At 34.7% G+C, this 26,091-nt stretch overlaps 3 protein-coding genes across 4 annotated transcripts; 1 reads left to right on the top strand and 2 right to left on the bottom strand.

The window, feature by feature from the left end:
• Positions 1-120: 120 nt before the first annotated feature.
• LOC123892738 (50S ribosomal protein L5, chloroplastic-like) lies at positions 121-2,259 on the bottom strand. Its single transcript, XM_045942595.1, has 3 exons — positions 1,880-2,259; positions 1,371-1,571; positions 121-611 (listed from the first exon to the last, which is right to left on the bottom strand). Exons 1-3 carry the CDS (start codon positions 2,147-2,149, stop codon positions 264-266), a joined length of 819 nt encoding a protein of 272 aa, XP_045798551.1. The 5' UTR covers positions 2,150-2,259; the 3' UTR covers positions 121-263.
• Positions 2,260-5,347: 3,088 nt separating this feature from the next.
• LOC123893087 lies at positions 5,348-14,834 on the top strand. Of its 2 annotated transcripts, none has more exons than XM_045943007.1 (11): positions 5,348-5,945; positions 6,227-6,374; positions 6,489-6,587; positions 6,750-6,952; positions 7,154-7,347; positions 7,558-7,663; positions 10,120-10,412; positions 11,362-11,775; positions 11,964-12,042; positions 12,152-13,708; positions 14,512-14,834. In XM_045943007.1, exons 2-11 carry the CDS (start codon positions 6,313-6,315, stop codon positions 14,661-14,663), a joined length of 3,159 nt encoding a protein of 1,052 aa, XP_045798963.1. In that variant the 5' UTR covers positions 5,348-5,945; positions 6,227-6,312; the 3' UTR covers positions 14,664-14,834. The 2 variants fall into 2 exon arrangements, with proteins under 2 accessions (XP_045798963.1, XP_045798962.1); XM_045943006.1 differs by having other exon boundaries at positions 5,376-5,945; positions 11,961-12,042.
• Positions 14,835-18,837: 4,003 nt separating this feature from the next.
• Positions 18,838-24,397, bottom strand: LOC123890641 (C-terminal binding protein AN-like). Its single transcript, XM_045940280.1, has 7 exons — positions 23,656-24,397; positions 22,267-22,420; positions 22,039-22,169; positions 20,159-20,926; positions 19,985-20,032; positions 19,672-19,785; positions 18,838-19,153 (listed from the first exon to the last, which is right to left on the bottom strand). The coding sequence occupies exons 1-7, from the start codon at positions 24,211-24,213 to the stop codon at positions 19,073-19,075; spliced, it is 1,854 nt and encodes a 617-aa protein (XP_045796236.1). The 5' UTR covers positions 24,214-24,397; the 3' UTR covers positions 18,838-19,072.
• Between the last annotated feature and the right edge of the window lie 1,694 nt (positions 24,398-26,091).

Genomic DNA, 26,091 nt, shown 5'->3' with positions numbered 1-26,091 from the left:
GAACAATGAATAGAAATTAACCTAAAATATTGGTAGTCCACTAAGCCAAATAATTTAGAAATAAATGGAAATCAGTAAGCAAGCATTATCTGCATGACCATAATACAACCTTTGTTAATATGAAAACATCCATATCTCTTAAAAAAAAATCAATAATATTACATTACATTACATCTGAATGAAACAAGGGCTACATCTCTCTTCTGTTAATAACCTTAGTTCATTATCATTATCCCTCTGAATTTACATGCATAAAAATATTTTTACTTCCTTGCTCTATCTCCTCTACCCTTTGATTTTGCATCAAAATGATGAGACTTCAACTTCTTTTTGCGAACTATTTGGGTATTCTCAACTCCCTCTCTGAAGGGCATACCCATGAGAGCCAATAATTTTTGTCCTTCTTGATCAGTTTTAGCAGTTGTTGAGATGCAGACATCCATTCCTCTAGGTGTACCAAAACCAGATTTCAGCTCTGGGAACACAGTTTGGTCCTTAATACCAATGTTGAAATTCCCATTCCCATCAAAGCTGCTGATATTCAAACCTTGAAAATCTCTTGTCCTAGGAAGCCCTAAGTTGATAACGCGGTCTAGGAATGAGTACATTATCTATCAAAAATCATACAATAGGTATTAGATTTCGACTATATAAACACAATGAACGCATCATTATAAAGAATGTAGAATATGTTAGTATGGTTTTAAAAAACGGTCTACGAGTGCAGTTGTAGCCGCAACATCGAGGTTTTTCATGTGATGTTTTCACAACCATATTCGATCTCAATTTTCTGCAATAACAAGTATACCAAAGAAACCACAACTGCTATTTAAAATCTTGTGTTAGAATTTCAGCCTAAAGTAAAATACTATAATTTGGTACTCAAAGGAGAACTGTAATGTACTTAACAAATTGATACCAGATTCAAATACATTGCCACATATAATCGGTTTTTTTGACACCGTGGAAACTCCATAAATAGTCGCATTCAGTAAATTCCATAAAAATCGTCTCGTTCAGTATATTATGTCAACAGAGAATACTCACAGCCCAAATACCTGTTCTTGGTTTTTTTTTTTTTTTTTGTTTACAATGGAGCTGAGGATCAAACCCAGAACCTCTAGCACACTACCCAAACCCCTCACCACCAGATCATACCCAGTGGCTTTGTTCTTGGTTTTTTTATCGCAAAGATAAATATGGATCTGCGCGCTTGTAAAAGATTATTTACCAAATCATTCTTTCACGGATTAACACTCAAACATTAATCAACAGTGAGAAAAGGTCAAGCAATTCAACTAAACAATCATTTCATTCATGCCAAAAAAATATATTCACCAAGCAATATCAATTGAATACTAAATGCTCACTTTTCCTCTGAGTGTCACAGCAATCCCAAGTGGTTGACCTTCCCTGATCTTAAAAGTGGCAACAGAATTCCTCGCCCGAGTCTTAACAGGTCTCTGTCCAGTGATCAGTGCTAGATCATTAATTGCTGCATCCAAACCTTTTGCATTTTGTGCAGCTTCTCCAATACCACAGTTTACCACAATCTTATTAACTTTAGGAACCTGAAAAGAGGGGAAAACATTATCCACCATTGCAAAATTTGATCAACAAAGCATCTTATATATCATACCCCCAAAAAAAAAAATACAATTTTTACTTTGAATATCAAAATTGAAAAACCCCATCAACCCAAAAAAATAATCCATGATTCCATAACATTTTCCCCACCAAATGGTACCAAAATTGCAAAACCCCATCAAACAAAAACCAAAAAAGACTTAAACTTTCACTGACAAACCCAACAAAAACGCAAAATCAAACAACTGCAAGGAATTTCCATTACAAAAAAGAGTCTAAATTTGACAAAAACCTGATGAATGTTAGTGTAAGAGAATTCTTCGATGAGCAAAGGAACAATTTTCTCATTGTAGGTAGTTTTGAGCCTATAAACCTGCTCTGCTTCAGACTTCTCTACCAATACAGCCCCAGAAGCTATGGCTTTGACGGACACCACTGCACTTCGATGCCTGTTACTTCCATGAGAGAACAATGAAGAAGAAGAAAATTGGGTTGGAAAAGTTCGAAATTGAGGGAGAAAAGAAGAGCCAGATGAGTGTAGAAGAGAAGGAGTTGTGGCCATTGTTGTGGATTGAGCAATGCTCAGTGTCAGTGGTAATATGGATAGCGTTTTTGGAGACAAATGGATTAGAGTGCTGTGTCACAAAGTGCCCTTGTTTCGAACAGTATACCATAAATTTGCTATTTTATACTTCATCCGTTACTTTTTAGTTTTTACAGTACTTCTGATTTTTTTTATCGCGGCACAAATTAATATCTTTAATTATTTATTATAAAAAATTATTAAAATTTTATGTTTTGAAAATATTCGTCGAAATAAATTGAACAATATTATATATATTGTTTGATTCGAAATAGATGGAGGGAAGTGAAGGTGATATAATATATTTAATAAAGGGTAATTTTGGTAGAAACTTTCAAATATCTCAAATATTATTTATTTTTTTGGTAGAAACTCTCTCGAATATTATATATTTTTTTAAGACTCTCTCAATCCGCGAACCCGCCGACCCAATTCTACCCAACCCATTATTTACCCGAACTCGTTCATTTGTGGGTAGAATTCGGCTCAACCCCACCATACCCACAAGCAATCGGTTCAGGTATTGGATTTGAGTTTTTGAACCCGTGTACCTATATACCCAACTCGATCATGGAAATTATGTGTTTTTTGAAAATTTGCTACTCTTGTTTAGTTTATTAAGTGTTATGATTAAGGATAAATTTTTATTTGAACTTAACTGAGGTTGTTTTATTCAATTTAAGTGTTAGAAATATGCACAATTGTGTTAAGTTGTATTATAGATTTTTTTAGAAGATTTTAGAAAATGTTTTTTTTTCTATCAAAAAAATATTTTTAATATTATGAGCAACCCGAGAACCGAGTTGGTTCGGTTCGAATTTGATAGTGTAAGTGCGGGTTTGATGATGAGCCCAACCCATTGAATACTGCACGGGTTGGGTAATGAATTAGGCCAAATTCAGCCCAACCCAACCCGCGTACACCCCTACTCAAATATACGTTTTTTTTTGTACAAACTCTCAAATATCTCAAATAATTTTTGTAGAACCATAGGGTTTGAGAGAGTTTCTACAAAAAATATAATATTTGAGGTATTTGAGAGTTTTTTACCAAAATTATGCTTTATTAATAATATTCTCTCACCTCCCCTCCCTTTTATCTATTTCGAACCAAACAGACCCTAAAGAATGTGTAACAGACCGTAATGCATGTTTACACGGACATCCAATAAAATCTCACCATTTTGCCATGTCATTATTTTAATTAAAAATATTTTAAAATTTATTTATCCCTTTGCCAACTGCTTGCCTCAATCCATTCTGCATTAACGCTGGTACACTTCCATTCCAAAACAAATGTTGCAATCCTTCCGTCTCCATACTTAGTTTTTTTCCTTGTCAGAACTTGAACCTTGTACCTCCAACTCCTTAATCATTAGCTTAACTAGTTTAACTAGTTGAGCTACCTATCCCACTTTGTTTTTACTTATTACTAATTATTTGCATCTTCATCCATCCGATAATTTCATATATACCACCCCCAATTTCCGGCCGCCACTAAACCCCTTCTTATGCTTCTCTCTATTTATTCTTCACACCAATGAATTTGAAATTGTTCTCTTCTATAAGCAATCTGGGATGAGGGGAGATGAGAGCCCTACAACCATTCAGGAGGAGAAGGGATGAAAAAAAAAAGAAAAAGGAAAGGGGAGGGGAGTTTGGTTGACGTGGTGACACTTCGTATATATGAAAGGGATTGCAGTGTTGCACAGAAAAGTTTTGGCTTAAACACAATTTTACCCCCTATTTTGAATAAATCGGAATTTTACCCTCCTATTTCACTAAAACGGTAATTAATCCCTCTCTGTAACTCCAAATTTAGTGGAGTTTGATTATGTGGTAAGGTAACTCGATTACGGTCATTTTGGTACCAGTTTGGTGAATTATTGATCAAAATTGAGTTACCAAAATTGATGTACCAATTTGCCTCTGAGCCTCAACTTCAAAGCTTCGCACATAACTCAATTTTAATCAATAATTCACTAAACTGGTACCAAAATGATCGTAATCGAGTTAGCTTTCCACAGAATCAAACTCCACAAAATTTGGAGTTACATAGAGAGATTAATTACCATTTTAGTGAAATAGGGGTGTAAAATTTCGATTTATTCAAAATAGGAGGTAAAACTGCATTTAAGCCAAATTTTTTTAAGTAAAGCAGTTACATATATTTTTTAATTTAAATAAATTATTTAAAAATCAATAATATGATGTGTCAAAATTAAGAATTCTGATTGGTTGTATTTTTAACCTTTTTTTACACTTTCTGCTTACCATCTTTAAATTATTTACATATTAATAAAAATTTATGGTCAAAGTAAATTGTGTGAATAGTGTACGATAATCTAAAACTACCGATAAAAAGGAATAAAGGGAGATTATATTTTAAAAAAGATGTCAGATAATATCAAGTTTACTAGTATATTAGTCTTCTTTGAGAATATATCATAACTAAATTGATGATAAGTGAATGAAATTAGGGACCATTTGATAGTAAATTATTAAAATATAAAGATTTAAATGATAATAAGTGATTAAAATGGATGTCAAAGTAACTTATATTTTTGAATGGAGAAAGTAGTTTGTACACCGCATTAACATACTAATTCATAGAATTGGCCATATCATATAATCTAATTATCAATCTTCTGATTCTTAATATAAAAGAAAATTTACTTTATAGATACATTTAAAAATTAATGTATTTAGACTATATTATTGACTAAATACATCAATCTTTCAATGTATCTAAAAAGTAAATATATTTTTAAAGGAGAGAGGTAGTATTAATCTAATTATCATCTAATGTAACTAATAATAATAATAATTTATTTATTGTAAAAAAAAAATTATTTAAGGCGAAGATCAAATGACACCAACTAATTTGACACAAAATGTTACATCTCTTAATAACGTATTAACCGATATAAATTTTATAAAATCTATCATTGGATTGAAAGGTTATATCATATAAATCATTTGTGTAAAATTTCAGACAAATCCAAAATCATTTGATATGTTATTGCAACACATAAAGATTAACGACATATAAAAAAAACTCTAACCATTAATTTTGATGTATATCAATAACATATCAAATGATTTTGAATTTGTCTAAAGTTGGTGTCATTTTATCAATTAAAAAGATTTAACATGTGAAATTAGTTCTTATCATTTTATCTCTACCGTTTATTTTAAAAAATAGTATGTTGCTTCGTAGTTGCTCTAGAATGATAATAATACCTCGATAGATAATAGTAATATTCTCTCTCTACATTCTCTCTCTACATATCTCCTTTCTCGCTCACTCCCTCTTCCTCAATCGCGATCCATCTCTGCAAAATCATCCCCAAAATTATCAATTTCACGCTATTCCGTTCATAGATTTTCTCTCTAATCTTCGATCCGCATACTTAATCTTTACAAATTCAAAACCCTAGTTTTCATTTCTTTTCTTTCTTTCTTTCCCTTTTTCATTTTTGTATCGCACAAACCCTCAATAACTATTGTCCCTTAGTTTTTCCTCGGACCTAAATTTCATGGGTATTCAACAAGTTTTTTAATTCAATCTTTATTTCCCGTGAATCTATGTTCTGAATTTTGTTCAAGGGACGATGATGATGTGTATATACCAATTTTCACGTTTCTTTCGGGAATTTCATTGAAGGAGCGAGTAGTTTTTTCAACTTTTTTAGGTGGTGGATTTGCTAGATTTTCTCAAAGGAGGAATCTTGGGAGGGTTTTGGATGATGGGTCTTGTTAATTGAGCTTGATCAGTGAGTGGAATTTGCATATTGGTTCTAGGTTTTGGGTTCTGATAGATTTGAATATTTTCATACAAGGTTTTTAAGAAATGAATTATGAATAAGCAGGGATTGTTGGACTTATGCTTTAACTAGAACAATAATTTGAATATTTGGGGGGTTTTTGTCTGTGTACTGTACTGTGTTAGGTGTTGGAGCAGATAATTTGGTCAAATATAGTTCACCTGAAAAGTTTGAGCATATGTGATGAATTTTATGATTGATGAATGATTAGTGCTCTTTGTGGATTGTAGTAACACTCTGCATTGTTCATCGATTGGATATATTGGACATTGGTTATCAACTTTGTTTAGCTTAAGTATTTTGTGGAGGGAACAGAATGGACTTTGAAAACGAAGATCACAGCTTGTTGGATCAAGCAACTGATAAAGGATTGCAAAAGTAATTTTCTATTTTCTTTGATTTTCTTTGATTAGCTTATTGTTTTTATTTTTTGAAGTTTATAATTTATCATGTGATGCATGTTGTAACACCTATTTGTCGCTGTTTGTTCAGGAAGTTGAAAATTTCATACACACGAGAGTTTTTGTTATCGTTTAGTGGATTGGATGTATGCAAAGAGTTTCCAAGTGGGTTTGATCGATCACTTTTAAGGTATAGTATATCTAATCTCTTTCGATTTTAACCCAAAAATGAATGCCGGGTGCTGGATTTTTCCTTTCCATCATCTTGCGCGCTAGCGCGCAGGTGTTTGGTTTGTCAATTTGTGCTCTTTGACTTATGTGTTATACCTTGCCTTTTCTGTGTGAAAATTAGTGAATTTGAAGATGCTTTGCTGGATCGACAGAGAAGTACCGGTGCTTTATCAACACATAGTTTCAGACGCCATGAATACAGTGCATCCCCTCCAACCAGGGGGGATATGAATAACTTTTCACGGGGACACCAAGGAAAATGGGATTCTCGGTCTTCTGGACGTTCCGACAGAGACAGTGATTCTCAATCTGAATGGGATTCAGGTGTATACACTTGACCAACAAAAATACTTGTTTTCGTTTTAATTTTTAAAATTTAATAATTCTAAATGCCTTTACAAATTACAAACATTTGGATAAATATGGAATTCTTCCGTGCCTTTCTTTTTTCTGGGTGTTGGGGTAGCAGTTTATCTCCACTCAAGTTTTATGTTGATATATTTCATCGTCAATGTCAATTTACAGATTCTGGAAAACGTTTTGGCAACCAGTCTCGTAGATCTTTGCAAGGTCCCGAGCATGATGGGCTTCTAGGTAGTGGTTCTTTTCCAAGACCCACCGGCTATGCACCTGGGTCGTCTGCTCCTAAGTTTCGCACTAATGACAATTACCCGCCGAATCGGTCTAATGAGCCCTATCATCCTCCTCGCCCTTATAAGGTTAGCTCACTTATCTGTAGTTATTTACTTATTAGACTGATATATGTTTGGCAAAATGTAGTATTGATACCTCCAAAATTTATCAATCATGTATGATTTTCATTTAATGCGTTGAAGCTATAGACAGTATTAAGTATTGAGAATTTGAGATCATAAGCAGTTTTATTAACTTCAAGTCTGTTATAATTTGTTGCTTTTGATACTTGCTAGGCACCTCACTCACGTAGGGAAACTAATGACTCTTTCAATGATGAAACTTTTGGTTCTTTGGAGTGTACAAGTGAGGACAGAGCAGAAGAGGAAAGAAAGAGAAGAGGTACATATTATTTTCTTAAAGTTATTATTAATTTGTTTGAATGATATATGTATTGAATTATTTGAAATATATAGAAATTGTACAGAAACAACTTAGGGAGATTCTTCCCTTTTATGGATGAGATTTTCTTTTGTTTCTTAGTCTGTGCATCCTCTATTTAAGAAGGCTAATTATGTAGAAATGCACGCTGCACTTCATAGCGACAACACATTGTTTTCTGCACTACACAGCACATAAAACCTGTTAACCACCACAAAGTTTGACGGGGCCTGAGACAACGTTGCCGTAGCCCTATTTAGGGTTGTTGCATGCCCACCAACACCCCTTCAAATTGATTGCCTTGATCGACATGCACCAATTTGCCTATGAAAAACTGATGACTGACGTGGCCGAGATGCATGTCCTTGTTTAAGACATTGACAAACTGAAGGGTTGATGTATGGAAGAGAGATAACACGAATGGCAAATGCATCATGAACAGTATAAGAATTTTGGGTTGGGCCTAACTCAACCCTACAAGACCGACTTGTAAGGTGAAGTCTATATCTTTATGGTTAATTTCCCTGACATGTCTCTCGGCCTCATCAGTTGTCAGTTTCTCATAGGCAATTTTGAGGACAATTGAGTGAAGTCTATATCGTAGTGGTTCGTTGTTTTTCTGATTAAAAAGACCCAAAATGTAACAGCTGAATAATTAAGCTCTCGTGCACAGAATATCCTAATGTGCAAAGGAGGCGAATGATGTTGTATTCAGTCCATATTAGTCGATAGTGAGCTATAGTGGCAGGGTACCGTGTTGGGAAGGCCGGTAGAGGTCGCTTTTGTGTGTTCAAGGGTAAATTCAAAATTACCCCTAATTTTTGAGAACATGATCTTATTTTTCTGTAAAAATCCGACACGGCCCCTGAAAATTAAAACGTTTGAAGGAAGAGGGAGAAGGAGGAGGTATTGAAGAATAGCAGTAGGAGAAGAAAACACAGCACATCAGTGGCGGTGCAGTATTGTTTGTGTTTTGCTTTTGCTAGGTCAAACTAAAGCAGAAGAAGATTTGGGCTTAAGTCCCAACTTGCGAAAATAAACTTCTTGGGCTATTATATAGTATATAAATCACGTTAGTTTGTAATAATAAATAAATAATAATATAACAAAGTAACATAATCAAATAGGAATAATATTTGTATCCCAAAAAAAATAAATAAGAATAATATTATTTAGTAATAGAAGACCAAATACTAAATAGGAAAATATTAATAATAGAAAAATAATTACTTGAACATATTCAGTATAAAAATATTCGGATTTATATAGTATAAATCATAAAAATTATTTGGGATATATAATATAAATTATTTAGATAAAAAAAAATTCAAATAGCGGCTGTCCTGCTATACACTATCCCACTATCCCAGTTTTGGTGTCTGCTTCTCCTCTCCGCTGTCTGGGATTGACTATTATGATTCAGTCTCGACCCCACAGTTCCCATCTCGAACCAGAAAACTTGAACATACACATCATTGCAAGTTTGCTACAAACCCAACATGACAGTGAGGGAACACAATCCACATGACAGTGAGGGAACACAATCCACCATTCTTACACTCTAGTAATATCAAACCCTGTGATTCGTCATTTTATCCATTTAGAAATTGTTGATAGTTTTTTTTGTGTTCTGAGCTGTGAACCGATCTTATGATTTGGGAATTTGTCCATCAACTTTGAATAACTGGTCTTGTTAGGTCAGTTCATGACGTGTCAGATCAGGTCATAATAGATTGAGTCTACAGAGATTTTAAATAATAGCTGCATGCTTAATGCAACAATTCATCCAACAAAACTAGTAATCTTGAATTGAGAAACTACCCTGGCTGTAATTGAGGAAATAATCTGTAGCCCTTTGTGTAACAGGAAAGCCACTGATATGTTCTCACTAAAATAAACACTGAAATTTTCTGGTACCACAGTGAAGTAGAAAACCAAAAGAATGCCCACAAAAAGAAGTAATCCTGAGATAAAATTCTTTGATAATATGTTGGTATGAGTTTTGTATCAAATATATAGAAACTTCACAGACAGAGTTTAGGATATTCTTCCCATTTAAAGACGGAATCTGCTCAAATTCCCCATAGTGGCACTTTGGGAAGGCCCATTGTCTGGCACATACTTTGCGGAACATATTGTCTGCCGCAGTACACATAACATAAAATCCATTAGAATATAAAAAGATGCCACAAGGTTTTACGGGCCTGGGCTGATTTGCCTCATGTCCTATCAACAGATATTGTGGTACTGGTAGGTTGTATTTGTTCTCATTATTTATTTGCTCATTATTTATTACCTTAGTGTTCTGTTTAACTTTTTAATTAGGGCTTTGTCAAAAAAAAAACTTTGTAATTAGGGCCATTTGTAAAATCATGTCTAATAAATTTAAGTTCAATGATTGACAACTTTCTTGCCAGCCTCTTTCGAATTGATGAGAAAAGAGCAAACAGAAAAGCTTAAGATGAACCCAGAGAAGGGTAAAGTGGATTTTGACCTTTCTTCACTTATTGACGATGAATCAAAAAGGCCAGTTACTCGAAGCAATGAGTCAGTGGAGCCTTCTTTGACTTTAGAAGTTTTAAGCAATGATGAGAAATCTTCTTCCCTTTCACATGCTTCAGCAAGACCACTTGTACCCCCTGGTTTTGCAAGCACAATGTTGGAAAGGAATACTGGTACCAAAATATCATCTAACACTCATGTAGCAGAGGTAACTAGTTGAAATATTTTATTCCCTTGTTCGCGGCCTTTAAATGCTTTCGCTTTTAGAATGTTAATTGTTGATAGTCTTTTGTAAATGCTATGTATATGGAGAGGGAATTTTTGATGTTATTGTTCAGAGTTATATGGTAGAAGGTTGGTGTTGTATTGGAGAATTGGGTCTTTAGTATGTGATGTTTTTGGAATGGTAATCATTAATGAAATTTTGTAGTTCAGTTCGCAATGACTTTCTCTGGGAGCATGAAAATTTTGAAATCTCTGAAAGTCTTTGTTGTTCCCAAGTGTGTTTTTAGAGTGTGGTTATAGAACAATATTCTCTGTCTGAAGAGCAATCTGACTCTTATCAAGTTCAATAGTTTGAAAGCAAAGGATGGCTAGATTCAACAACACACTAGTTTTCTCAATGCGGAGTTTGATAACAATCGGATTATTGTGTCTTACAGGACAGCCTGTTTTGACTGTGATGTTTTGTTTCAAATGTTGGGTTGTTGTCTAATATCATGGAAAGAGTCTTAAGGAATTTTTTAGGTTTTTATATAGCAACTTCCCTATAAGAATAAAATGGACCAAGGAGATGATTTATGGTAGTGAACTGTAACATATGACTGATTGTTACCAACATTGTACTGAGGACAACTAGATTATGATATAACATTAGAAGCTACCCTTTATTAAAATGTTTAGTATTCAAGTTCCAATGTCAAATCTCAACATATACATTATGTATGGTAAAAGTTTTCTATTCAAGGTCTTACTTAACCATAATTGGATTACATTTTGTCTTTTCTTTACAATAAGTAAAGAATGGCAAATCAACATGAAATATATCTTAGGATTTCGGTGCATTGTTTCTTGTTATCATGCTTCCCCCCCCCCCCCCATATTGACATTATTCATGTCTCTTTTATACTTGTTTGATTTCTGTGGTGCTTATGCAGGCTGGGCAACATGAGCCCGGAGATACCAGAGGTAGCCATGTATTCAGTATAAATCTGGAAAGTAAAGAAGGAAAATTATCAACTAAGCAAGTCGATAACAATCAACAGAATTTTCAAAGTGCAGATATAAATGTTTCAATCAACAATGAGAAAGAAAATATTTTAAATTTATCATCTCTCGATATCCCCAATATTAGAATTGGAATGAGTGATCAACTAAGAAAGAGATCTGCTCTTTCAGAAGCCTTGGAAGCATCAGATGACAGTAAATTTGTTCAACTGAATGCTGAAGTAAAAGGAAAGGAGGCCATAGGAGGAGCAGCTATCAATCCTGAGAGTTCCGAGTCTATCCTATACAAGCTTTTTGGTAATGCTTCAACACTTACCGGTGGCATACCAACTAGTACTGTTGAGGTAATTGAAGAAATTATTGGAATTCCTTGTGATGCTAAGAAAGTGTTAACTGCAGTTTGGCAGATATTTTCCGAAAATGGATACTTTATCTATTAGGCTAGATAGATGTATTGTGATTTGAACTAGTGTTTTCTTTTCTGCTATACTTTATTTTACTATGAGTTTGACTATTTATGCTCTTGTAGCAGCCTGATCATAAAGCAGATGAGACATGGAGTCCACATGCCTTCCAATCTTCAAAGTTTGCTCATTGGTTTGCTGAAGAAGGTATGCGTGTGTCAAATGTCTAAGTGCTTCAATGTTTTTATGCACAACAAGTTTACTTCACAACTTTATGTTAACTTGTTTTCTTCAATTCCCATTTACCTTGATGCAGAAAAGAAGTCGATTGATGACTTGACACCCAGGCCAAATGAATTACTCTCACTTATTGTTGGCGGTGAAAAGGGTGGGATGCAGGTTTCCAATGTAGAGACAACCCATCATGTTGCACCAAATTTTACTTTCCAAAATCCTGAACCTGCTGGTGAGCATGTGGCAACAAATGTAACACATACCGCTATTGTTAACTCTGAGCTATCGTACAAGAGCGATAAACCTGAGATTTTACCAGCAGTTCTTACATGTGAAGATCTTGAACAGTCAATTCTATCACAAGTTAGTGAAAATGGTTCGTCATCTCAGCAGCGCTTGCAGGACAAAGATTTTGGTGCAAAGACTGGGCAGTCAACTCCAATTGATGGTCATGCATCTGAACACCTTCTTTCTTTGTTACAGAAAGGATCCTTACATAAAGATATGGAACTATCACCTGCTCTACATTCTACTGACATGGTGCACAACTCTGAAGGAGTAACTACTGCCAGTTCTTTTGATAATGCAGAGGAAGTAAATGCAGATGCTTCAAATTCATCAAAAACGTTGACGCTGGAAACACTTTTTGGATCAGCTTTTATGAAGGAACTGCAATCAGTTGGAGCGCCCCTTTCTGTTCAAAGAGGTTCAATTGGATCATCAGGGGCTGATTTTTCAGAGTCTCAGATGTTTCCTTTCCCTACCTCTGACAATGTTCATCCTCCTACTGGTGATCTTACATTGAACAGACATGGAAGTGGTGTTTTTCCACAAGAAAAAACTCATCAACCCAAATCAAATAGATTTGAAGAGCAGTGGTTAGGTTATGGTGATTCTCATGGAGATGTTAATTCATCGCCTCAAAGTGGAATTTCCAAGGCTGGTGGTTTCAATAGGTCTCATGATATTCGCTTCCCTGAAGAAGATAGCTTGATTTCTGTTGGTGATCCTCTGCAAACCTTTTTATCTGGAAATTCAGCTAAGGCAGATTTGTCTCAAGACACACCTGTTGAGATCACTAGAAAACTGGCAGCTCTGAATTCTGCATTTAGAGACGAACGACTTATGATGAGAAATCAAGAAGGTCAAGCATACCCCCGTGGTCCTTATGATATAAGGGAACCTGGTATTCCATATCAAAATCTTAACGCCCACCGACCTTCACAGCTCCAACCCCATCAGTTGAATCACATTGGTCCAATGTTCAATCAACTGGATTCACATTCTCCTCATATTAGTTCTTATATGAAGCATGCGACTTCTGAGGGCATGGTTCATCATGACTCTCCAACCAACCGTCAATTTCCCGGAAATATGCTTCGTCCTCCTTTCCATCAACCTAGCAGTGTTGTAACTGGGTTTGATCCTCCTGCTCATCACCCTCTGTTACCACAGATGCATATGCAAGGCAACCTTCCTCCACCACATCTATTACGAGGTTTCCCAAGGGGTGCCGCTATGCCCCCTCATCCCAGTAATCCAATGGCTGGTATGATGCAGGAACCAAACCCAATGCAAGGCTTCCCATTTAATGGCCAACAACATCCTAGTTTAGGTGGCCCTGGAATGCAATTGCAAGGTAAAACATGATTTGACGTACATTGCTACTATACTTGCTTTTGTATGATTATCATAGCTTCAAACAGATAATAATCATGAATTGTTTTTCAATGTTATTGGGCATGATTTCAAATCCTTTAGCCATGGATTAATTTATATGTAAAGTTTGTTGCAATTCAATTTTGAATACTTGATCCTTTTGAAGTTCATAAATTTTCAGTGGTTGTAGTTTTTTTTTTCATAACAAGGAATTTAGCAGTTTTATTTTATGCTTGGGTTTGATAGATCTTAGTTTATTAGATTGGGCATTTTGTTTGAGTTATAATCTTTTACTCTTCTAGTTGAAGGTGGCATGGATTATGAGTTCGTAAATCGGTCATTTGCAATTCTTACTGCCCCATATTTTCATATTCACTATATTGTTTGATATTTTTCTGCTTGCATGTGTTTCATCGACCTTGATGGCCAAGGGACTATCAAAGCTAGTTCAATTAGTCTCGTTTTCCTTTTGCACATACAATAGTTACACACACAAGTGCACATACACAGTTACACAGTGATCCATCAGATAATGTGTTAATTAGGGTATTGCTTGTTCTGGTTTACACAATTGTGTTTAGCTTGTGGAACAAATTAACCTCATTCAGTCATTGGTATGTCATATATGTAATCTAGTGCACTTCTATGGAAATGTACAATAATGCATTGTTGTTTATATATAACTGAATATTGATCATCTTAATCTCTCTCTCTCTCTCTCTCTCTCTCTCTCTCTCTATACATGTTCAATTCCTGACTTATGTTTTTTGGTTATTTTATTAGCTCCTGGGGTTGCTGGTGGAAGGAATCATCCAGAAGCACTTCAGAGGCTTTTTGAGATGGAGCTTAGGTCAAACTCAAAGCCAATCCATACTTCAGGGCACAACCAGGGGATTCATGGTCATGAGCTAGACTTGGGTTTTGGCTATAGATAGTGTATTATCATTGTTGATCTGTATACTAGATTGTAATTCACCAAATGCTGATCTATAACACTCCTGCATGAAAGATGATGGGTTTACTTGGTTGTTTTTCTTTGAATTTTTTTCTCTCACTTTGTTGTAATTAATGAATTCTCTTCAATTTGCATCTTATTGGGATTTCAATTTGCCGCCTTTTTGTATCATAATGCTTTCAAGATTTTAGTTTTGGAACAAAGACGGATGCCGAATTAAGGAGGGTTTTTTTTAGGGGATATTACACAGAACTGAAGTTGAAAGGAAAAAATAAAATAAAATACATAAGTAGAATCAATTAATTATAGTGCATCTTTTTTATATTATGGAATAAATACTCTAAAGTAGGGGTGGACAAAAAATAGTCGAGCAGGCGGGTTATTGGTTTGCCATTCACACATTTTCAATTTTAGGCGGGTTGAAATGGGTGGGTTCGGTTTTCTAAAATCAGTCGGGCAGTAATTGAACTTGCCCGAGTTACATAAATAGTAAGTTTTTGTTTTATAATATTATAATAATTGATGAAGTGACTGAACATATCTCGAGACACAATCTCAAAATTTGTTACGGTCTGATTCATTGTAAAGTGAAAACAAGAAACCACACAAACTCAATATTTCTTTTTCTCTCCTCTTTTTTGTTCTTATTTATTTTTGTTGTGTTTCTGTTGTTTTGTTTTATTAAATTTTGTTTTCTTTTATTGGTAGATGTTTGAATCTGGATGATATAAATCTAAACTTTTTTTTTGGGTTCAAAACTGAATTAACCGATTTGTCAAACTATATATAGGCTTAAATGCAGTTTTACCCACCTGTTTTGATTAAATCGGAATTTTACCCCCCCGTTTTATAATTTTTTGGATTTTGCCCCACATAAAATTCTGCTTTCGAGTCACAACTTCAAAGCGTCGCACACAACTCAATTTTGATCAATAATTCACCAAACATATACCGAAATGACCGTAATCGAGTTATCTTTCCACAGAATCCAACCTCACTAAATTTGGAGTTACAAAGATTAGATACTGCATTCAAGCATCTGGTATGAAACATGAACTCAGTTCTAGGGGAAGAGAAATGGAATGCCACTCCCCTTGAAGGTGTTTTTCATTTTTCAAATTAAGTTTATGTGCCATTCCTATGTTTCCTTTGGTTGCTGTATGAGTAATTAGTTTCATGGATTATCAGTTTTGAACTCTTACATGCATTATATATCTGAAAATGTAAGTGTCTGTGTGTGTGTGTTTGGAAGGACTCTGCAAGTAAGAAATAAGACAAATGATTTTCCATGTTTGTTTGCATGATTCAATAAATAAAGAAAAGGCAAAATCGTGGAGACCTAGTATTCATTATGAAAGATAAAAATTTGAGTTTTGCTAAGTTCACGAGTGGCTAGCTATTATTATTCTTATGGTATTATTACCTTTGTTGCAAAATGGTACTTTGTATTTAGCTATTCATGGTGGTTAGTTAGGAGTTTCATAATATATATTCGATGCTTGGTCTTGGTTAAGATTACTCTATAATAATAACTCCAACTTTGATTTATTACTACAACTATTTGGTGGTAAAATTGTATCTTGGTAATTTGACAGGAAAAGAAAAGGCAACAGTATGCAAGATGCAGTATGTGTATTCACCGTTTTATTGTCCAAATAGCAAGTTCCAAATGAGGATGCTGTAGTCACTCATATCAAAAGGAGGAAGCTAAACAGATTCAAGAACTCTCTTACTCACTAGTGTTATTTTCCCATTGGCCATGTCTGAAAGATAATTAGATTGATTTTTAGGATTAAGATTTTGATTTTGGGTGTACTGTTAGTGTGATTTTAGCTATTTTAATTACTGGTGTTGATGTGTATAAAAAATGTACCTTTGACACATTTGCCATTGCAGTACAATACACAATCTTTGTTTTGGCTTTCAACCACATGTGTGCTGCCTTCATATGAATATGAATATGAATATACAATCAGTCATTCTCTCTTTGTATTAAAAATAAGTGACCAATTTGCAGCATTCACTGTTGCCTGAATTGAGTATATGTGGCCATGCAATCCTTTCTTCTTGCATCTTTGTGAAGGATTTTCTGTACTTCTGTTACATTTGCAGGGAGTTCTTAAACTCCATTTGTGACCACCTCTAGAGTATCTTCATTTTTCCCAATTATATTCTTGCCATCAATAATTGATGAGAATGAAAACCCTGAATCTGTGTACTCTGCACCTTTGAACCAAAGGCTTGCGAAACCAGTTTGTTGGAACAACAATGATGAACCCCATAGCTTGTACAATAAGAAAACTAAATGAAGGATTGAAATTAAGAGAGAAAAGAGTATTAAAATTAAATACTCTAGCTAATTGCTAAACACCCACATAACAAACACTAATTAGTAGTTGAATTACTCAACAACATTTTCCATTTCTGCTCATTTATTTCTTTTCCATTTTTTGATTCACTTTCCTATATTTGAGAAGAACAGTTACGGCAGTGTTCAGAGAAGATTCAGGTTGCAGAGAGGTCTAGCATGGTTTTAAATCGCGGATACAGTAACGGTTGTGGTGGTTGCGATTGTGGTTTCTGCAATGCACAATGCAGCTGTTGTGGCGTGAAAACATTTTGAAATTTCACAAATTATATAAAATGAAACCCCCATGCCACTACATTTTGAAAGAATGCTCTGGTGTTGTTGGTTCCTGCAACGGTTTGATCTATTTGTCTGGTTATTCTTTCACCCGTCTCTATGCCGAGTACTGGCATGCCATTACAATTGTTATGAATTCAGAAGCAATTGAGTGATATGTTTGGAGAAATATTGAAAGTTTCCCGGTTCTTCTTCTTCATTTGGTTCATATTGATGAAGGTGTGTATTTGAGTGGCACTCTTAATTGGTTAGCTATTCACAACTATGACAGTGCGTATGATTTTAAGGATATTACTGTTGAGCAGTTTGTTATTGTTTCGCTTGATTTGGGAACTGAGACATACAATCAGTAGTCAGTACAAGTTCCCTCGTGGGTTTGATGGGGTGCCACCGGGAATACCTTTGTTTTTCTTATTGTTGTAAGGAAACCAGTTTTGTTATATGGCAGATGATGGAATTTGGGGTTGAAGAGTCTTGGACTCAATTTTTGAAAATTAGTTTCCAGAATCTTCAATTAGATTATGACTTTAGTAGTGATACGCTGAAGTTTGATCTTGGATTGTTGCCATTGTTTCTTTCTGAGGATGGTGATACATTGATATTAAATAGCACTCATGAATCCAATGCAATTCTCTATAATTGGAGAGATAATATAGTAAAGCGAACAAGTGTTAACAAAACTAGAACTCCTCCTCTACAAAAAATACTCACGACGTGATATGTTGGCACTTGGCTAGGGGTTATGTGGAAAGCTTAGTTTGGATTTGGTGAATGTAAGTCCCTCTTCATTTTGACGAATGTAATTCCCTTTAGTTTGGTCCAAGTCATTTGAAAGATTAAGGTGGCACTAAGCTCGTCCTTTTTTAGTAGTATAATAATACAAACCCAAAATTACTACGAAGACTTCGGACAACAAACTCTGTCATGTTAGAAGTTTTCAAGCCAACGTGTGATTCCATCTTCGTCTGAAGCTGCCAATATCTCAATGTATACATGATCCAAAACAGCCTAGTATTTGTATCATTAGGAGGAAATGCAGAGATAAACTAATCAATTTGCAGAAGATTTATACACTAAATTCTCAACTTATAAATCATAGCAATCTAAAAACATAGAAACAATAATGAAAAAACCAATCCCAATTTAAGGTAGGCATAGTGCAATGTTCAGGTTCAGGGCATGACTTTTGTTCATAGGAAAATCTTGATTTTCAATAAACTAAAGCATCATGATATATCATATACATAAACAAGCGATAACCGAAAGGAGAGGTGAAGAAACAAGATAAATCAGTAAAAGCATCACTATTTAATCCAACACGCACAAATCTCACTTCGGAAAGACACGATATTATAATATTATATTATTGCATTTCTTAATCTGTGTATAAAAATCTTAAATGACATTCATTTTGAAACGAATGGATTAAAAGATTTGAGGTCAAACGATAACATGGAAAAATAAATATAATGACCAATTTCATCATCACTCAAACAAAATCTCATCAAAGTTCACGACAAATGATTTTTTTTAATAAAAGACAGTTCACAACAAATAATTTTTTTTTTTAATAAAAGAGAAAGAAGCATAAGAAATAATGTTATGCTCTACACTACAATATTACATTCCAATCTTTCACAAACAAACATTTGAAAGATCAAGGTGACACTAAGCTCGTCCTTTTTTAGTAGTATAATACAAACCCAAAATTACTACAAAGACTTTGGACAACAAACTCTATCATGTTAGAAGTTTTCAAGCCAACGTGTGATTCCATCTTCGTCTGAAGCTGCCAATATCTCAATGTATACATGATCCAAAACAGCCTAGTATTTGTATCATTAGGAGGAAATGCAGAGATAAACTAATCAATTTGCAGAAGATTTATAAACTAAATTCTAAACTTATAAATCATAGCAATCTAAAAACATAGAAACAATAATGAAAAAACCAATCCCAATAGGCATAGTGCAATGTTCAGGTTCAGGGCATTCTTTCAATGTTCATAGGAAAATCTAGATTTTCAATAAACTAAAGCATCATGATATATCATATATATACATAAACAAGAGATAACCGAAAGGAGAGGTGAAGAAACAAGATCAATCAGTAAAAGCATCACTATTTAATCCAACACACGCAAATCTCACTTCGGAAAGACACGATATCATATATGCAACCAGCTATAATATTAGCAAAATAGTCAAAGGTGTACGTATCAAATATGGATCATAACAGAACTATAAATTTATAAGGATAAGGAATAGAAAAGGTGTACGTATCAAATATGTTATATGGGTCATAACAGAACTATAAATTTATAAGGATGAGGAATAGAACTTACCGACGGATTTCTACAATTCACCAGTCTCCATTCATCTATGGAACCTTCCAATGTCCAATTCTCCCAAACATCAAAACTGTGACTAGCAAATACAAACTCCATTCTTCTATTGATCTGCAAAAGATGTTTATTGAAGGCATCAACTGTATTAGCAATGTAATTAGAGGGAGCGTTGTATCCAAATCTTGGCTTTCATCTAAAATATACTACTCAAACATGGTAGCATATACTAGAGAATCGGAACACAACATAGTTAATCCTAAGGGCAGTCTATGATAAAATTCAGAAACTCCGAACATTATAATGCAATTACCTGTAATAATTTTCCACCAGCAGCAATAGATCGCAAGCCAATTGTGTCCTGAAGCAAATGCATTAAAAGTGAGTTGAAAATCAAGACACCTTTTACATGATTACAATACTTAACGAAACATATGCTGGACACAAGCTCCTTGGATTAGTGAGTGTAAAGAGCTTTCAAACAAACCTTATTTCTGAAGATGATAAGGAACTGTGCAGCAGGATCTCTTTTTGACACATCTGGCATGGAATCTAGGATCCAACCTCCGCCTTTAACTCTTTGCCTTGAGACATAAAGCGCAGCACGGTCTGTTGCATGCAGAGCTATAATACATCCATCTTTCAAAAGTTCAGTACATTTTTCACTGAGCCTTGCGCTTGATTTTAGAGCTTGATTGGAAATAGGTTCTTGTAAAGATTCTACCGGAGTTTTTCTACTTCTTGAGTCTTCAGAGCTGGAGCTCAAAGCTTGATCAGTGCCACTCATAGCGGTATCATCTCTATGAGACGTGCCTTCTTTCTCCGGTGCGGAAGGATCTGATTTTTGTTGAGACTTTTGACGGATATGCCTCTTTTTGGCCTTTTTACTTGATCTGCTGCGCCTTCCTTCAGAACGAGCAGATGTACTCAGAGTCAAACTTGAAACCTGATGCTGGGATGAAGACTCTTTGACTTCACCTACTTTCTTTTGGGAGCTTTCAGGATTTGAGTAAGCATCATCTAATTGCTCTCTAACAATAATTTGTAGAGCATTTTGTTTGTATTGTTGATCAGATTGTTCATTTTCATCATCCACCTCACTCTCTTCTGCATCAGACAAGGCATTCTTTGGAATAACTCCATCAATGAAGAATGTTTGCAATATAGATATAGCTTTCTCCCTTATCTCCATCCAAACCTCTTCACTGTAATCGGCACTTCGTGGAAGTATCAACACATTAGGCATCTCCTTAACCTGAACAGAAATACAGTGAAGTATGTTAATGTCATTATTTTTATTAAGGGCTTGTCTATTTAAGCTTAAAAGTCCTTCGATGATGCAATATTCTTTTAGAGCTTTTAAACTTTTGAGAGAATTGGGTTCGAACCCATGGCCACTTGCTTAAAGTGTCCAAATCTCTTATCACTTGGACCAACCACATGTTGGTTCTCCATCCTTGCTTTAATGAATGGTTAGGATTACTGGATTACCATATACATGAATACTGAATAGGTAAATGAGCTTCACCAAAAAGGACGGATTTCGGGAGAACCCGGGTTCGATTCCTGGGTGAAACAATTTCTTGGCCAGGCTTTACTTACCTCGCGGCCGAACTCTGGACTACTAAGGCCCCTTTCCCCTAGGAACCAGAGGGTTATAAACAAAAAAAAAAAAAATACAAATTTAAATGTAACAGTGACATGAAAGTTCGTATAACTTTTTAAAGAAACAAACTTCCATCCTGATTATCATTTTCCATTCCAAAATCAATTTGTACCAGGTCTTGTTTTTGGTGTACCAGCAACATCCGTCCTAGACCACGATCATTATTTAAAGGGTCATGCTAACTAGTGCCCCGACACTAGTTAAGGAACCAAAAAAAGTAACTTTTGCATTGAAAATAACATTATTCATATTATAAATATATTGACTACACAAATTCCAAGGTTATGATACCATATTTGGTATCCTTAACTAGTGCCCCGGGGGCACTATTTAACATTTTCCTTATTTAAATAATCATTTTTTTCTTTAAATTTTTTCAAGGTGGGACAGGGTGCCATTTCTTATTGTTCAGTGTGCTTATACCAACACTGTAACCTGCCATAGAAGGATGCATGCCCAACAACTGCATGCATGTGCTGGCATAAAATTGGTTATCACCGCAGTGAAAAATTAAATGATCTAGATGCTAGTTAGTGATCCTAGAGAATAGTTTTGTTCTTTTGATGAATGTCGAACGTACTTTGAAACATTCTATTCTATAAGGAAAGGAACAAGAACAACATTTTCGGAAAAATAGTGCAAAGTTTGTTCATGTAATGTTTTGTGAATGCCTACATATTCAAAACCTAAATTTACATTACCCATGCTTCCATCCATTGCGGCCCTTCTGCGCCATCCAAAGCACATCCAGCTATCGTTCCATCAATCAAAAGCTGCTTTAAAGCACAATCATCCAAAAGCTGACTACTACCAGTATTTACAAGAAAAGCACCTATTAAAAATTTAAAACAATAAATTCATGAATTGAATTCAAACCACAATATCCAACAGAACAAAGGAAAATCTCCAAAATATAAATAAGTCCATACCAGGCTTTACATGTTGAAGACATTCCGCACTAATAATCTGCATTGTCTCATTTGTTAGAGCACAATGGAGTGATATAAGGTCACTTGCAGCAAGTAAATCATTAAGAGTATCCATTTTTCGTGCTGCAGGAGGGAAGTTCATTTTTGCTTGTCCCTGTTTGTGCAAGATTGTAAGACAAATTTAGCTAAAATCATAGAATCCAGTGATCTGTTCAGGTTAGCATTTGGCCTGCACGGGATTTAGCTAGAAGTCCCCAGTTCAAGTCATGATAAATTCTTACAACCTCATATTAATTGCCGTTTAAGGTTATGGAGACTTCTTAAGAAAATCATTGAATGTATGAATTCTCATGATTAAATGAGCTTCCTAGACTAAATACCCGTAGTAGTAAGTGAAGTAGCTAGGTAGAAAAATATAATAATTAATAGAGTTGGTCTAGGTACAAAAAATAAGGGTATTACTAGAAGAAAAAAAAGAAACCAATAATTGAAACCAATAATTTAATCGTACTCTGAAAAGATAAATAATTTGAGAAAAAAATATTCCAAACAAGACAATTAACATAAGACCAAATGGAGTAATTATTTACAGCATTCCAAGGAAACAAATGCAAGTCAAAGAACAGATTATAAGAGACACAATTAGAAATGGAAGAGAACATCAACACAGCCTTATCTACATTAACCCCCTCACTAAATCAACCTATTGATGGTCAATTGATAGCATCGTATATACAAGTATAGGTACATAGCAGTGTTGTCAATTATGGATTGCGAAAATAGCAGTTCAAATTCCACTATGCAATAGTACTATAGCAGTATAGTGCCACTAGAGCCGCTATTTCACAACATTTTGTACTAAATGGCATATACGGAACAATAGCGGTTTGTCCAAATTTCACAACGCTGTAGCAGTATAGCACCAGTATAGCTGCTATTTAACAACATTGATACATAGCATATACATTAATATTAGAACAACAGAAATAGTAAGGCACGTGGAAGTGTGAAAACAAAGATAACATTTCACAATTACTAGAAGCAATTAGCTCATGTCAGAAACACACAATATCTCATTCTTATTCACATCAACAAATCAGCATTTCTCAAAATTAGCAAGTAAATCATGAACTTGGAAAAAACAAATTACAATTCAATTTTCTTCAACAAAAAAGATAATCCCCCTCCCTGAATCATGAACGAAATGCAATCACAATACTAATACTAAGCCAAAAATGAATATCATCAACGGAAAGAAGATTATACCATCTAATCACACAAGTTAATCACGAAATCAAAACAGGTAAACACCAATTAACATAAAAATTGGTCAACTAGTTCAATTAACAATAGAAGAAAAAACAAATAACTGATTGATGAAGAAATTACCGAGTGAACATCGAAATAGAGAACGCTCATTTTGAAAGCCAAACTGCGAGTAGCCAAAGCTCTAGCAGAAGCAGATCTACCAACGATCCCGAGGACAAGGCCACGACATCTCCGCATTCCGCGGCAAAGCGGCTGGACGGAGCCAAGCCAACCAGAGGCAGATAGCGCATGGCGAGAGAGCAGATGAGTACGGCGGAGGAGACCAAGGAATAACGCCATCACAGTATCGGCTATCTCCTCAGCACGGGAGGTATCTACATGGACGAGACGGAGACCGAGGTCAGCGGCGAGAGAGGAGTCGACGGTACGGTCGGCAGAGCCAAGGCAAAGAATGAGGTGGTAAGAGCGGAGACGGCGCTGAGCTGCGCGTGGGAGATAGGCGAGTGAATGAAGGAGAACGGCAGCTGCGGATTCGATCTTGCCATCGGAGAGACGGCTGAGAGGAATGTGTTCAACGGCGGCGACGCCGGAAAGGGAATCGAGTTCGAGGGAACAATCTTCGATGCAGTTTAGGGTGACGATTAAGGGAAGAGGCGTAGCGTTGTTACGGTGAGGCATTGCCGCACAGGATTAGATCTCGGTCTGTTGTGGTTTTCCAGTGAGTTCTTCAGTTACAGTTATGGCTTCGCTTTATGACGAGCTCGCCGGTTTTTGGGAAGCGCTTACAAATGGAGGATTTTGTTTTCAAAATTACTAATTTGCTTTTCTCTTACTTTTCTTTTTTAAAAAAGGGAGTTTGCATATTTAAATTTAATTTAGTTGATATATTTATATCTTTACACTAACCATTATTTGACTTTTTATTTTGGCTACATGCAAAGTTATTTGACTTTTTTTATATATAATTTATAATAATAAAGTTATTTGACTGTAATAATACGTTTGTACCGCTCCATTGATTTCTGTTTAATATTTAAATTTTGGAAAATGCTAAAGAGTGTCTTCGGGGCACTGTTTAATGAACCAAATATAGTAATATCATATTGAAGTGTTATTTTTAATTTTAAAATTTCATTTTTTTGATTTCCTTAACCAGTGTCTTGGGACACCTGTTAGCATGACCCTTAAATTTATTATTATATTAGGATAGAAATTTATTTAGAATAAGTATTTAAAAAATTGTTATAAAATAATGTTAAAATATAAATGATAAATGTGTATCGGTGACAATTATTTATTATTTGTTTTTAATATTTATCAATTATTAATCGTCTCGAAAAAAATTATTTGTTAATTCACAAATTCATTGATTTTTTCTTGATATTTAACTTCGATATTATGCTAAGGTTATTATACTAAGGTTAGAAAGTTAATTTAGAATTATAAAAAAATTATTTAGAATAAATTATTTAGAAATTTATTATAAAATATTCATAAAATATAAGTGAATTATTGTGCATGTTTATGAAAAATTAATAAACTTGTTTTTATTAAAGTTATTGTCATGTGTATATTTTTGAATAAATTATAATTATATTTTTTTTAAGAAGTCAAAGAAATATATTAATATTAATTAAAATAGACACAAACAAGAATCAAGAATGAAAATCAACCCGTCGCAATCCCTATAAAAGCTTTTGGGTTGGACAACTAAAAATTTAAGTCATAACAAAATCTTTTTTTCTAGCTTTTAGCCACCACCACATGTTGAATTTGATATGATAAATCAATCTATTATAAATCATTTTGTGGTTAAAAACTCTATTATTACACCCTTACCAAATAAACCAAAAAGTCGTTAACTAGGTTGCTTGAAGGCAGCTCCTCGAAGATTTGCGGAAATTGTGCGCCTCACAAAATTGATTTGCAGAGATTGACTGTTTCAACAGGGACGCGAAACTCCCACATACCTAGATCCATCTTCAAGCATGGACCAAAAAGTTTAACAGGATCGACATGTTTTGGCTTCGGTCGTACCGACAACATTGGACCAACCACCATATTTCAATGAATTACCATTGAATTCTTTGGCTAATCATATCGTATCCAATTAGGACACAAAAAGTCTCTCGTCGATTAACATAATGCACCCAACTATAGTGACTAAACAACACCGATAGGTGCGGTATGATTAGCCGACGAAGGACTAAGCGGTCATTTACACACGAAATGACAAAAACTAAACAAACTAACATTATTAAAAAATAAAATAAAATAAAATAGAATAATAGAAAGAGAGGTGTGAGACCTAAAAAATATGAAGGGGTCTATTTATGGCCATTTTGGTCGCACAAATTGGTCACTTGTCAGACCTTTGACTGATGCAAGAGACTTGACCACCGACTAATCCGCTACTTATGTAGCGGACGACATTGACAAAATTTCTAAAAAAAAATTCATTCTTACAATGTCCGCTACTTAAATAGCAGAAAAGTAAAACAGGAAAGGTGGCACGCGACAAAATTGATAGGGTGACACAAGAAAATTTCTCAAATT

Source organism: Trifolium pratense, linkage group LG6, assembly GCF_020283565.1.
Source record: "Trifolium pratense cultivar HEN17-A07 linkage group LG6, ARS_RC_1.1, whole genome shotgun sequence".
Taxonomy (NCBI): domain Eukaryota; kingdom Viridiplantae; phylum Streptophyta; class Magnoliopsida; order Fabales; family Fabaceae; genus Trifolium; species Trifolium pratense.
The sequence above is the reverse complement of the archived record's forward strand: the minus strand, read 5'-3'. Positions and strand labels throughout refer to the sequence as shown.